At 34.3% G+C, this 16,114-nt stretch overlaps 2 protein-coding genes across 3 annotated transcripts in view; one reads left to right on the forward strand and one right to left on the reverse strand.

The window, feature by feature from the left end:
• The window catches only part of LOC150107484 (ketohexokinase-like), a 90,734-nt gene that overhangs the window by 62,388 nt on the left and 12,232 nt on the right, over window positions 1-16,114 (forward strand). For both annotated transcript variants that reach the window (XM_090391905.1, XM_090391906.1), the window contains exons 4-5: window positions 4,275-4,347; window positions 15,197-15,426. In XM_090391905.1, coding sequence (XP_090248031.1) covers window positions 4,275-4,347; window positions 15,197-15,426 — 303 coding nt within the window. The remainder of the gene's footprint in view (window positions 1-4,274; window positions 4,348-15,196; window positions 15,427-16,114) is intronic.
• The window catches only part of LOC150107485 (kynureninase-like), a 413,072-nt gene that overhangs the window by 2,414 nt on the left and 394,544 nt on the right, over window positions 1-16,114 (reverse strand). The gene's annotated exons all lie outside the window — the stretch shown is intronic.

A 16,114-nucleotide genomic window follows, 5' to 3' on the forward strand; every position in this document is an offset into this window, starting at 1 on the left:
TCATATTTGTTAGCTCAAAAATATCCAACACTTGTGTTAAAAAGGTTTTAAATCCCATTCCACATACTCAACATAGACCTATAATGTTTCAGTTCAACCCTGTCATTATGCCTAACACAGTCCCTTACAGATGACGATTTAATTTCAGAAAAGCTAATTGGAAGGGTTTCATGGAAGAAGACTGCTCCATAGGGTCAATTCCTCCAAACCCTCAAGAGTATCCCCAATAAAAAAAATCTGAGGAAATCTCCACCAAACACATCCCCCTGAGGATATAGCACAAACTACATTCCAGGCCTTTCCAAAGATATATAAGTTCAGTATGCTAATTACTTACAACTTTACAACACCAACCCCCTTCTCAGAGGAGACTCTGAGAAGGGGGTTGGTGTTGTAATCCATGCAGGAGAAAAGTTATGCTCTGAGATGGCAGAAGAATAGCATTCCTCATGGAAAAAAGAAATAGAAGCCCTTGGCTCATAGTAGCAGAAAGGCATGGAACTTTATCAACAGAATAGGAAGGATTTCACTAAACCAAATGAGCATCCACAGGTAACAGCTAATCAAATTGCTCGCCAGCTGCTGCTAAATGGAAAATTCCCTAAGAAGCACCCAAAAAAATAAGATATTTAGAACCCCAAGTGAGGAACAAAATATGATTAACTAAGATTTCACAATCACTGAACTCAATGCTGCAATAAACCTATTAAAATCTAGAAAATCTGCATGCCTTGATGATATCTGTAATGAACAAATAAAAAATTTTGGATCTAGGACTAAAGAGTGGTTATTAAACCTATACAACACCTACCTCAGAACCCTAAGGATACCAACTATCTAGAGCATAGGTTTTCCCAATGTGGGTGGTACTGCCCCCCCCCCCCCAGTGGGCACTGAAGCCTTCTAGGGGGGGGGACTATAGTGGGATCAGAAGCATTTGGGGGTGTTCAGGTGGTCTAGGGGTCGGGCTCTTTATAGAAGAAATTAATAATATATATTTAAAAATTAATTATTTTTGTGATTTTGCGATTAGATAATCATTTAAAATTTAAATATTGCATTTTAATTCATCTTATGCCCGTCTTACACGATCAATTTTTTTATCAATTTTCTATTTCAATTATTTAATCATTTCAAAATTTACCATGTCAGATAGAAATAGATGTCAATTTTCTATATCAATGAGAAAATAGAGCATGCATATATGTGTGTGTATAATAGGTTATGTTTACAGTAGCAAATATATTCGTTATATTTCATTTCAAAATATATATAAAATATATAAAACCACTTTTCTAATTGATTTGTACAAAAATAACCCCAATTTTATATAATTTAATATTACGAGTGAAAATAATAATGGCAAGAAAGAAATAAAATTGTAAATTTTAGTTAGCCTAGTTAGTACTAACTTATATTGCTAACTAGAGGGAAAAAACAAAGCAAATATTATTCGAAACTTATTATACTGTTTTCTGTGGTTATGTTTTGTAGGTTTGTTGTTTATATCTTGTGTAATTATTTTATTTATTAATTATTATTTATAATTATTCTGACAATGTCGTGGTCGGATGAACAAAATGCGCTTGCATGCAAAATAAAAAATTGAACGTGTTATACAGGATATTTTAACTTCTATATTTTATATACTTAAAAAATGTATTCATTTTTTGCTATTGTAAAAATTGATCATGCCATACAGGCTTTAGTCTATCCACGCAGCAGACAAGTCTTAACTAGTAGTATGTTGGTCAACAATTACATAGGTAATTCACTCAATTCAGCATGTTTTGACAGGAATATGGGTGCTTGCAGTGACTTGTTCAAAGCACGAGTATGATGGTATCGCAAACAAGTCAATGCATGCAAGTTGTAATATATTTAATGGTGTTTTAATTATTACAATAAGATTCTTACTAATGCAATGCAATCTCTTAATTGTATTCCACATTTTTTTTCATATTTAAACCATTGTATGAAACTGTGCATAATGTTATTCGAGCATACATTTTACAATTTTTACATATGGGCTACGTTTCACCAAAATTGGTATAGCAATAACTGTGTTCAAGATGAAGCACATATTGGCCACTTCTTTTTAAAAATTTAACGGCATACGCAGTAATGTATCATTAGTTGCTATTTATGTCAAAAATATTAAATGGCTCGAACGCGGAAAACTGTTATAATGGGGGGGGGGGGGGTTACAAAATTTATGTCTTGCAAAGTGGGCAGTGGCCCGAAAAAGTTTGGGAACCTATGATCTAGAGGCATGCTAAAGTGGTGGCCTTTCTGAAACCAGGGAAAACTCCAATCGAAGCAAAAAATTAATTACAGACCTATATCACTGCTCTGCAACCTCTTTAAACTCTATGAATGATTCATTTTGAATAGGCTACAACCCCTAATCGAACCCCATCTTATTGTTGAGCAGGGTGGTTATAGACCAGGCAAATCCTGTACGTCACAAATTCTCAACCTCACTCAATATATGGAAAATGGTTATGAACAAAAACTTGGCCAAGGAGCAGTCTTTGTAGACCTAACTGCAGCATACAATACCATAAACCATCTCACACTCAGAAATAAAATATATGGAATAACTAGAGATTATCGCCTTGTCCTCCTAATCCAAGCACTCTTGGAAAACAGATGCACACTTTTTTTGTGGACCTGGGGAGTGGAGGTAGGAAGAGCTGCTGGCATCCCCCCCCCCCCCCAAAGGAAGTGTGTTATTACCATTACTTTTCAACATCTACATCAATGATTTCCCCCATCTTTCCAGGAACTAGAAATTTTATCTATACTGATGACCTTGCCATAGCTACTCAGTCAAATAATTTCAAGTCCGTTGAAACTACTCTATCACTTGCCTTAAATAGTCTAACCACATGTTATAGCAATAATCAATTAAAACCAAACCCCCCTTGAAAACCCAGACTGGTCTTTTCCACCTTAACAATAAGGAAGCCACAAGAAGCTACGAATTTCTTGGAAAGGCTCTTCTATAGAACATTCCTGGAACCCACTCTATTTTGGCATGACTCTTGATTGCACTCTTTCATATAAAACACACACAGAAAAAATAAAGGCAAAAGTTAATGCAAGAAACAATATACTAAGAAAGCTTACTTCCTCCAAATGGGGTGCAGACCATAGCACACTGAAATCTTCTGCCTTGGCCTTTCTGCTGAATATGCCTGCCCTTTATGGGACAGATCCTGCCATGCTGAAAAACTTGACCCAGCATTGAATGAAAGATGCCGCTTAATTACAGGATGCCTGAAACCAATACCATTAAGAGACCTGTATGCTTTGGCTGGAATTGTACCCCTTCAATTTGAAGATGTGCATTCTCAGCTGACAAAAGAAGCAGGCGAATGATGAGCACCATCCACTATGTGGCCAGACTGCAGTACCCTAAAGACTAAGATCCTGATATAGTTTTCTAGCAACCATTGAACCACCTAAAAAAAAAAAAAAACCCTCCAGAGACAAGGCTTCAACAATGGTTTGCACTATACCCTGAGAATAATACTGGTATTCCAGCAGCCGAACATCTTTCATGTGGTGCCCACTTGGACTAGAATACTTGGAAAAGCCTCAACAGACTATGAACAATAGGACACTGCAAACAAAACCTCATCAAATGGGGCTACCTTACTGGATCAGATAATTGTGAGTGTGGAGCAACCCAGTCCATGGAACCCCTCCTTTCTTCAATTGCCTTGCATATAAGAGAACCTTTTATCCTGCACAGAAAGAGCAGTTGATTGTACAAGATACTGGAGGAACATCTGACTATATTTATTGTATTATTATTATTATTACGTGATGCCTCCAGGGAGTCCAAAAACTCATCGAGAGAGAGGGCACCTACTCTACAGCTCTCTCTCTCTCTCTCTACACCACTCTATCCACCAACTACACCAATGCCATCTACTGCCCACTACCGCTAATATTTTCACAGACAATCACAAACATCCATGCCCACGGCAGGATTCAAAGCCCCCCGCCTTTTGGCTGGAGAGCGGATACGCTAACCACTCAGCCAACCAGGCCAGCCTGTATATAACTTATGACTTGTATATAACTTATACATAGTTTCTTTTTCCTTCATATTTTACCTATTATTCTCTGTATAATTTACCTAATAAATTTAAGCTGTTCTCATTTGTAATGTATCCTAATTTGTTGTAAATAATATTGTACCAGTTATTTACTGTACCACTCGTGTTTGAATACAAAATAAATAAATAAATTTATTTTTACAGAGATTTACCAGAACTAACTTTGGATGATTTTAAAAAGATGAAATTGAATAATTATAACTGGATTCATTTTGAGGTACACTTTTATTTATAACATTTTGTAGCTTGTGATTCTAGAAATAAGTAATTTATTTTTTTTAAAAAAATTCACATTTATACAAATCTTTTTTTTTTTTCTTTTACTCTGAGTCGATCAGAATTGTTAGCTGTTGAAAGCTTCCCATAATGCATAGCATTATACTAGTCGATAAGGATATGTGCTTTGCATTATGGGATACTAAGGCAAGTAATATGACATCATTAGCCTCTATATACGAGTTGCCAAGTCATGAAGTTACTTCACATGCAAACTTTGCTTATGCTTTGCTTACGTTTAATAAAGGATTAAACCAAGAATATAATTTTTTGGCATCTTTAATTTAAGGATTGTTAGATAATCCATAAATACTGCTAGGAAAGCAGAAACGTTTTTTTAGACAGGGTTGTGTTACCAGAATTTTATGTTTCATATGTTCAGTTGCCTTTTATTTATTTATTTATTTTTTTTGTAAGGTGATACACACACACACACAAACTTGAATACAAAATTATGATAGGGAAGAAATAATCGAAACAAAATGTTTCATTTTATCAGTATAAGATCTGAATTTCTTGTTTATTTTCTTATGGAATGTTCAACATGAGTTTGATAGTAGATGATTTTTGAACTACATCTTCACGTGTGAAGTTGTTTCCCAGAATGGTAATGGCCTTTTCTCCCCTAGAAATTTGATAATTATATCATATTGTTGATCTGGTTGACCGAATAGTAAGTATATCAGCTCTCCAACTAACAGGTTGTCGAATTGAATCCCACCATGACGTTGTTGTGTTTGTGATCGTCTTTAGCTGGTAGATGAATTTCTTTGCCCATTGGGAAACCACCAAGGCCTGAAGTGGCTGAAAAAGTTCCATGTTTGGTTTCTAAAGTAGGGTTTCTGGACTATGTTAAAAATAAATAAAAATACAAAAAAATATATAATGTTAATAAAAAAAAAAATGGAAAAAAAAATCCCGGGGTGCTTAAGGCTCAAAGCTGTATAACTGGAAGGAGATCTCTATGTAGTCTTTTAAGGAATGCAGAGAACCAACCAGGACGTCTGACCTAATGTCTGTCCTCACCTTTGCGTGGTGCATCCTGTTAGGTGTCTACATGGATACCGAATGAACGAGGATGGACTGACTTGGGATTTGGCTGACCAAATTTTATTTTTGTTGGCTTAAACCACAATGTAAAATGATGGCACAACATGACTGAATTTCAGGCTGGCTGGGACATTGCCCGGTTAAACAAACCCCTTCCCCCCAATCCAATTTTTCCATCAGGGAACCAGGTGAACAGCTCAAAGTCAGGTACTACTTGAACAAATCTCAACTCAACATCAGCAGAGTTCAAGATTGGCACTACTAACGTAAGAAGTATTAGTGGAAAAGAAATGGAACTAGCAGAATTGGATAAGTACCACATCAACATAATGTGTGTGAGTGAAACAAAGACAAAAAAAAAGGTGATCTTTCTAAGTAACAAATATAAAATGTTATATTCAGGCAATAACAGTCAGGGAAAAGGAGTAGCTATAGTATTCAACATTAAATATGAGGATAATCTTCTTGAATGGCAAGCAATATCAAGTAGACTGATGTGGACAAATATGAGAATGGTGAACTGGACAGTGAGACTTATCTGTGCTATGTTCTCACAAAAGGTATGGGACCATAGTACTTCCATTCTACTATGGAAGAAATGGAGCAATATTTTGAGGCATTAGGGAAGGCAGCTGATATAATGAAAACCGAAAAGTCAATCCACCAACAGAAGAGTGAGAAATGATTAACAGACATATAGAAATGTTATGGGAAAATTCGAAGAAAAGAGCAAAACTAATAATAATGATAAGTACCTGCTAGATTTCTGTTCAGGAAATGCACCAGTTATTACTGACACCATATTCCAACATAAAAATGTGTGCAAATTCACATGGAGAGAAGATGTAAGGAATAAAAAAAGTCTTATAGACTATGTTATTGTTGATAGCGATGTTTTCCCACTGATTCAGGACACAAGAGTATACAGAGGATTCGAAATAGGAAGTGATCACTGTTTAACTGTGAGCAGGATAACACTGAATTTCATATTGAAAAGAAGAATGTGCAAGAAAGTTTTAAAATGAATCAAAGTTGAGCAGCTTTCAGAGGTGAATTATGGCACACTCACATAACCAACATTATTTAAGAAAAAATTAAAGAGTTTGAAAGCAAGAACCAAATCTTGGAGATTCTGTGACAAACCCTGAAAGAGTTTGTCATTCAGCCAGAGTGGCACAGTGAAGTTGCCTCTAAGGATAAAAAAAAATCAGAACTCCATGGTGGACTTAGGAAGTTAAAAAGGCAGTCAAGGAAAAGAAGAAAGCATATTGAAAGTTCCTGGCAAGTAAGTCAGCTTGTTCTCTTAGAAAATACAGAGAAAAATGTAAGAAAGTGAAGTGCTGAACTAGCTAAGTTTAGTCATGGGAAGACTTTGGTAAGAACACAGAAAATAAATATCATGAATCTGGCAAAATATTCTGGAGGCTATTGAAAAAGCTTAGAAATGGAGGAAAGAATACTGTAAAAGGAATCAGAGATGATAAAGGTTATGAACACTGGAGATAAAAATATTCTAGATTCATAACTTATTTTAACAGTATTAACACCAAACAAACTAAATTATATATTAAAAAAAAGTTTATTAACTGGCTTATATTTTGCTTGATTTCAAACCAGCATCTTCAGAGCACAAAACAGCATGATATAGTTTACACATGACAATGAGTAAGTGAAACAATTCAAACTCCGATGGATAAAAGATCTAAAGTCTTAATTTGGTGCCGTGTAAGTATTACAGTTATTTAGGAGTTGATCTTAAGATAACAGTCTCCCAAATTTATCTGATCTGTTTAATCTGATCCACTTTCCTTTGATTAGGATGTGATCTATTTGGGAATAAGAACCATTTGGATGTTCCCAAGTCCATAGTCTTCCTTTTGGATGAGGAAATTTGGTTTTGGTGATTACCATGTTATGGCTATTGCAGAAGTTCATAAGAGAATGTCCATTGTTATTTGTGGTTTCATAAGTACATTTACCCACATTTTTAGTAGTACTGGCAATGTCTTTACCAATTCGAGCATTAAAATTGCCACCAATGAGTGTGATGTTGTAAGCTGGGATGTTCATGACAGTTTCAGAAAGATCTTGATAATAGGTGTCTTTGTCTTCTAGTGAAGCACATTTTGTAGGAGAATATGTGGATATTATTGTCAGTTTTGGGCTGGTATTTATGGTTATGAGAAGAATTCTTTCAGACATGTTTTCAGTTGATGTTACTTTTTCTGCTAGTGCTTTCTTAAGTATTATTCCACCCCCTCCAGTTCCATCATTGTTTGCTGAGTTATAAATAAATCTCCATTTTTTTTCAGCTGATGATGTTTCATTCACTTCATGATTGTCAGTTATCCATCTATGTTCTTGTATACATATAATGTCTATGTTGACTTTTTCTGCTCCTCTAAGTAGCTCAAAAAATTTTCTTGAGTGTCCATAAGTTATATGTTGAGAAGATGAGATTAGATTTCCATAATTTAATTTGATCACACTTTCTTATACCTTTATTCAACCAAGAACTTCCTGGAAGACTTTAATCCTTAGTATTTATAGTAACTCAACAGTTGAGGCACAAGTCTGTGTGGAAGTAACTGATATTATATTGTTTCCTTTCGTAGTCATTTAATATCCACATATTGGGTGATTGGCCCCAATATGTTTTACCAGTCATGTTAGCCTACTGGGAATTTACCCAGTGTTTCCTGAGGGGCACCACAAGGAGGCATGACTTGGATTTTTACCCCCCATCCATGAGCAAGAAAAATTAATATTTTGAGCTTAAAATTCTGGATTTGATTACTGCATCAGGGGACTGTGCAGTTCATGAAATCGATTATGTAGTACTTATTTAGGTGACCAGTTATAAGAAGTTTCTGCAAAAGGAACGTGTATGATGAAGACAGCTTGGAACGATAGCATGAAATGAGGAATTGGGTGGAAAGTAATCGAGACTTCTTTTGGGATTGTCAAGAAATATTTAGAATAGCAATGTCTGAATGCATACTGTGTATGCCAACAGTTAATAAGGCAAAAAAAAGTATACATAAAATGGGTTATTGGTGAGGATTTACAAATAGTCCAGAAGAAGAAGGCAGAAAGTAGTATAAGGTGGAATTGGGTTGTTTTGGAATTATAGCCGAAGCAAATAAGGCTATAAGGCTGTTGTATTAGGTTTCTTAATTGTATATTTTTCTGGCTAGTTTTTCCCTGTTTTTACTGCCACCACTGTAAGAGATTGGATACCTGAGCTATAGAGGCTCTTATATAAGGGGAATGCAATAATCAGCTACATAAGGACTATAGGTAAGGTTATAAAGATGACATGGTATGGTAAAATAGAGAAAGTACCGTATTTATTGAATATAACTTTTTTCCTCCAAAATTAAAGTTAAAAAATCATAGTGCGAGATATATGTGGGGATTTTTGGAAACTGGTTTTTCTGGAAAAAATGAAATTGTCGTAATAAACATAATTAAATTATCAGTATTCGTTATAATTGCTCACATTATTTATAAAATGACTGTATTTAATTTTTAATTATCAACATTATTTATGCAATCAGCTGCTCACCATCATTATGCTATATTATATATGAATCTTTAGCAATAATGCTTCTGTAATTAAATTAAAACAGTTTCATTATTGCTTATCCTTTTATTATTTCGGAATCATAATTAAAAATCACCATTATTAAAAAAAAAAAAACTGAAAATGGGTATGACTTCCAAGAATCTACTATTCCCTATCGCTACTTCCAGTCTCGCATATGATTGAAATGGTATTAACAGAAGTTCGCATGACTCAACAACAAAGGTAAGCTGATAATTGTTGAGTTGAAATGCTGATTCTCTTCAACCAAATTCCAAAATATTTGAAACTTCCATAATAACATTCACTCTCTGTTTCATAAAGTTTTAAACTTTTTCAGTGTGCAAGGTATATGCAAAACTTTTATTTCTTTTTTCTTAAAGAAAAATCAGGCATGCAAGATATAGTCGAGAGCGAGTTCTATTTGAGTAAATACGGTACTGATCAGATTATTAAAATATGAAAAACAACAAAACAAGGTATCCAGTTAACCAGAACTTGTCAATACCATGCTGTATTCAGGTGATCACATTACATTACAAGACAATGAAGATGACCTTCAAAAATCAATTTATGAATTAAAATAAGCCAACAATACAATTTAGAAATTTCATGGAAGAAAACAAAAGTCATTACATTTAAAAGTTGAGATCATGTTAGATCAAAAATAGTCACGGAAAATAAAATAATAGAACAGATAATACAATTTAATTATTTAGGCTGCATAATAACATATTTAAAAGATAGATATATAAATTAAAAAATGAAGAAATTTCAGAAAATCTGTGGAACAATTAAAAGGACATTGAATTAAAAAAAAAACAAGAAACTCAGCTAAAATTTTATAAAGCAATGGCCACTCCCACTATTATATAGTTCAGAAACATGGACTGTTAAAAAGAAATATGAAAGTAAAATACAAGCTGCAAAATGAAATTTTTAGAGCAATAAAAGGATGCACAAAATTGGACCATATAAAAAATGAAATCATCAGAAGAGAGCTAGATGTTTACAACATAAATGAAAATATCAAAGAATGTAGAGAGAAATGGAAAGATATTGGCTACCAAAAGAGGTGGATATATATATATATATATATATATATATATACAGGCTGTTCGGGATAAATTTGACAGTTTCGTAAGGAAAAAGAAAATCTTCTTTGTATCTATTAAATTTAATGAATTGACAAAAAAACATTACAGGCAGAGTTAATTACAATACTATCAACAAGATTTACTCAAAATAACCACCATTAGCATCGATCACAGCTTCAATTCTGCTTCGGAACCTCGAACAAGCTGATGCTACAGTCTCCCTGGGAAGGGCCGCAAAAACTGTTTTAATTTTATCCATTAACTGGGCTTTTGTATTACTGGAAGTGCGATTGGTGTCTTTTTCAACTGCGCCCCATACAAAATAATCCATGGGGTTAAGGTCTGGGGAGTTTGGAGGCCAAACATTTGGACTGGTGAAGTCGTAGAAATTTTCAGACAACCATTTTTGACTTTTCCCAGAGGTGTGGCAAGGGGCCGAATCCTGCTGCCATACATACGGCCTACCATTGGCTACCCTTGTTATCCAGGGCTTGACTACAGTTAGCAACTCCACGAACAAAGCCCGAATTCCAATGCCAGGGTTCTTCAACACCTGTTCCTGCAGATTTGCGAGGAATTCTGCTGTACGAACGCAATCAGATCGTCTGCTAGGGATCTTTCTTCTTGCTACATCCTCGTGGTCACCATTGCAAGTCTCTAGTTCATGCCTGATTGTTTTTACTGTATTCAGGGAGCATTGGGCAGCAGTCGTAATATCCTTATTTTGATGGCGGGCACGAATCATCATGATACAAGTTATTCTCTTCCATGATTCAGGTGGGTTCCAGCTATCCATCCTTTCTGACATCTTGTATATGAATGAAGAAGGGTCCAAACTTTTAAATGAAGAGAAGTGTGTGTTAATACATGTAACTTACGGAAAAATATAATTAATTATAAATATGTCAAATTTATCCCGAACACCCTGTATATATATATATATATATATATCAAAGAGAGAGAGGAAGACCAGTGAAGCTGGAATAGGCAAATGCCTAATCCTCAAAAGGAAGAAGTACGTTTTTATTCTGATCAATCATGGAAAATTCATTTTCAAAAAATTCCATTATAATTTTTGTTTCTTATCTGAGTCTTGGTTCACCAAAAAGCGTACCCAAGGTTTTGAAGGATTGCAATTCATCTTCAGCTCTTCTCTACATGCTAACACTCAAAATAATTGAAAGGATCAACATCAAACATTTGGAAAGGACCAGAACTGAAAACACATCATATTCAAATACATACTTGTGCATTTCTGTCTTTGTTCCTTTTGCATCCAGTCGTTTTTTTTTTTTTTTTATTACTACCGATAAAAAAAAAATAATCTTCTGGCTTCTTAACCTTCCCCTTATTTCTTGCATTCATGATCTTGACAGATGTCCTCCTATTATTATAAACACAAACATTTAATAATCTCTGAAATTTTTTTTTGATCAGATATAGATTAGAAGAATCTTGTTCACATGAAATACTAAAAATTCTGGTGCTGAAGACATTTCTCTGATTATTTTTGAAACTTTGTGCTTCAGAGGTGACCTTACCTTTTTTTGTTGCCTTTCACACACACACACACACACACACACTCACTCACTCATATTCTAATGGTATTTATCATGCAGTTTGGGGGTTTAGCTCATATTCAATCTTTTATCACATTTTATCGTGATATTAAGGACAACAAGCCATTATTATTAAAGCAATGGCCAATAATGTCAAATTAGTATTTTCTTTTCTAAAGTAAACTGGGGGAGAGGAATCTTTTAACAATCAACTTTACTACTATCTGAGATCCTTTTGAAAAAAATAAATCTCCATTATGGATTCTGCTGTTGTCAATCAACCGAGGAACTTTTTTTTGCTTATGCTAAGAAAAAAATATTAGAAAACCTTGATGATTGCTGTTCTTGATATTTCTGTCTTAGTCTCTTTTAAAACTGGGTCACCACCTTTTTTCTTCTGGTCACGTATTCTGTGGTATGTAGATCTTTATTCTAAGACTTTTCAACTAATGCTTTCCTTCTATACATCAGTGACTTAACAATCCAATCCATAGTTTTGTTGACAACAATTCATTGTGCTTCCAATTTGGAAAATCATGCACTATACAAAAGAATAAAACTTTTAGAATCCACTTCAACTTTAACTCTGATCTTCAAACCATTTTTCATTGGGATTTTGATAACTTACCCTCATTTCTAACAAACACTGAACTTGCCTCATTTTTCAAAGGAGCAGAGAGAGTACCTCTTTTTCTTTCACTCTTACTTGATACCCAGGAATCTAGATGATTTTTCTGGAGGTCTCATTTTTTGTTTATATTAATCCTACATATGAAAGACTGTAAAATGATAAGCTAGTAGCTTTCGTAGGCTAAGGGTTACTTGATCAAGTCTTGCTTTGAAGAGATCAAAATATATAAACTTTTAGGAAAGAACTTGACATTGTCAGCATCCATGAATGCATTAGAAGAGCTAATCTCAGGTGGTATGGTCACTTAAACAGAATGGGCGAAGAAAGATTAGCAAAACAAGCGTTCTCTGCCAGGTTGGCAGCAAAACGACCCAGAGAAAGACCAAGATATAGGTGGATTGATATGGTACAAAGTGCCTTAGACGATAGAAATATAAGATCTGATAATGTTGGAGTCTTGACAAGTAACAGACTGATTTGGAGGAAAATTGTAGATAGGAAGTTAGTAATGATGTAATTTTTTTCTTGTAGTACTATCATATCCTGTACACCCCTTGAGTGTACATGGCAGGAATTTGATGATGATGAGATTACATTTGGGCCTCTAACAAGCATAGTGTTACAATGGATGACACAAATTTGTCTACCATATAAAAAAATTACAAAAAATCGTAATCTCACTTACCATATTTACTCGAATATAACTTACACTTTTGGTCCCCTAAATTAAAGTTCAAAAATTGTGATATGAGATATATGCGGGGATTTTCAGAAAGTAAAGTTTTTCAGGAAAAAGTTAAACTGACCTTTATAATTAAATTTTCAGTATTCATTATAATTGCTCACATTATTTATAAAACGAATGCATTTAAATTTTAATTATGAATGTTATTTATGCAATCAGCCGCTTGCCTTCATCACATGATTTATTTGAATCTTTCATATTAATTAAATTAGGGAAACAAAACACACATGTTAAAAAGATTATTTTACTGATTACAAATAAAATAATAACTTTACGTTTCGACCCCTGTATTGAGGTCATCTTCAGAAGGATACATTCAGAAGTATAAGAACAAGCTACATGCTGTTGCACACTACACAAGTAAATTACATCTACGTTGTTAACTAATCTTTTTTCTTAGCCTGCCCTCTAGTGGAAATGCTTCTGTAATTAAATTACAACAAACAGTTTCATTATTGCTTGTCCTTTTATCATTTAGGAATCATAAGATCGCCATGATTTAAAAAAAAAAACAACTGAAAATTGGTATGACTTATCAAGAATCTGTTATTCAGTATCACTACTTCCGGTCTTGCATATGATTGGTGTGATATTAACAAAAGATCGAGCGACTCAACAACAAAGGCCAGCCAACAATTGTTGAGTTAAAATGCTTATTCTCTTCAACTGAATTCCATCTGAAACTGCCATAACAACATTCACTATCTATTTCTTAAAGTTTGAAACTTTTTTCATGTGCGAGGTACAGGGTGTTCGGGATAAATTTGACATATTTATAATTAATTATATTTTTCCGTAAGTTACATGTATTAACACACACTTCTCTTCATTTAAAAGTTTGGACCCTTCTTCATTCATATACAAGATGTCAGAAAGGATGGATAGCTGGAACCCACCTGAATCATGGAAGAGAATAACTTGTATCATGATGATTCGTGCCCGCCATCAAAATAAGGATATTACGACTGCTGCCCAATGCTCCCTGAATACAGTAAAAACAATCAGGCATGAACTAGAGACTTGCAATGGTGACTACGAGGATGTAGCAAGAAGAAAGATCCCTAGCAGACGATCTGATTGCGTTCGTACAGCAGAATTCCTCGCAAATCTGCAGGAACAGGTCATTGGAATTCGGGCTTTGTTCGTGGAGTTGCTAACTGTAGTCAAGCCCTGGATAACAAGGGTAGCCAATGGTAGGCCGTATGTATGGCAGCAGGATTCGGCCCCTTGCCACACCTCTGGGAAAAGTCAAAAATGGTTGTCTGAAAATTTCTACGACTTCACCAGTCCAAATGTTTGGCCTCCAAACTCCCCAGACCTTAACCCCATGGATTATTTTGTATGGGGCGCAGTTGAAAAAGACACCAATCGCACTTCCAGTAATACAAAAGCCCAGTTAATGGATAAAATTAAAACAGTTTTTGCGGCCCTTCCCAGGGAGACTGTAGCATCAGCTTGTTCGAGGTTCCGAAGCAGAATTGAAGCTGTGATCGATGCTAATGGTGGTTATTTTGAGTAAATCTTGTTGATAGTATTGTAATTAACTCTGCCTGTAATGTTTTTTTGTCAATTCATTAAATTTAATAGATACAAAGAAGATTTTCTTTTTCCTTACGAAACTGTCAAATTTATCCCGAACACCCTGTACATGCTGTCATGTTTAGTTGAATTTTGTGTAGTCCGTATTTGTGAATGACAAAGCTTTGGACTCTTTTTTCCTTCATTAATTACAGTTTACCTACGCTGATTAGGATGTCACTTACAAAGAAACATAGTTTTCAAGATGTGCTATTATTTAAACATTTTGAATTTCTGTCTTGTATCTGATGAGAAGTATAGTTCAAAGGATCTGTTCAGGGGGATTAAAGCACCAATAAAAGAAAAATTAATGACCCTTTAGAAATAATATATTTTAAGCAGTACACTACCAAGGCATTTCATGCTGAGGGTTATGAAACCTTATGAGCTATTAGTCACTTTTAACATTATTTACTTACTTGATATAAAGTAATAGTGTCAAATTGAAGCTATATAGCTCTTTTTTTTCATTAAGTAGAAATATTTACATGTGATGAAAGATATATTTTAATATTTATAAAGCTTTATTTTATATTGTATATAGGGTAGAAATGTCAATTCGGTGAAACAAATGATTGATTATATCAGATGTTTTCAAAAGGACAATCTGAATGATAACATTCCAGTATCAATAGAAATTGAAACAGGCCTACAATTAACTGAATTGCTATCTTATGGGGATGTGACATTTATAGGCAAAGACTATGCTAGAATGAGAGGATTTGATAGCATGAAAAATGCAGTTGAGGGTTTAGCATCAGAAATAAAACCAGGGTAAGTTATCATATCTGAAATAGTATATATATACCAACATTGTAATATATATAATAAACATCTTGTTATGTCTAAAACAGAGATTTTAGTAGAGTATTAGTACTGCTTTAGATAATACTAAGGTAATTCCAATATCATTTCAACATCAAGCACCATTCAGGGGAAAAAAAAAAAGAGTATTTAGTTTTTTTCCCTGACTCATTTCTTTCCTTTAATTTTGTCAATGTTATCTAACTTTAAAAATTTGAAATTCTCATATTTTACATGGGTTATCTCAACACCGCTGTGTCATATGTATATTGGGGACCTGAACACTAACTGTTCCTCCCAGACAAGATCTGCATCTTTCAATCTGTTCTCAGCCAGTTTAATATCTATGTAATCCTGGATTCCTTTGAAGGCAGCTCTGACAAGGAAACTTTTTAGTGTTATTGTTGGAACCCTCATCTCAAATTTTTTGTTTGGTTATAGAGTACATGCAGTAATACTATGATGCAGAGTTTTATCCAGCTACATGTGAAAATGTAGCATCCAATACCATGGCTACTGCAATCTCATATGGAGTGAAGAAGTGGGTCATATGTACATCTTGAACAGAGGAGTACAAGCAAGCAATGAACAACTAACAGGAAACCCATATTCTTCATTGATAGTGCATTCAAAACCTTGTGATCATATAATCTGTTTC

This window comes from Typopeltis vanoorti, chromosome 4 (assembly GCF_054136105.1).
Source record: "Typopeltis vanoorti isolate ZY-2024b chromosome 4, IOZ_Tvanoo_1.0, whole genome shotgun sequence".
NCBI classification, from domain to species: Eukaryota; Metazoa; Arthropoda; class Arachnida; order Uropygi; family Thelyphonidae; genus Typopeltis; species Typopeltis vanoorti.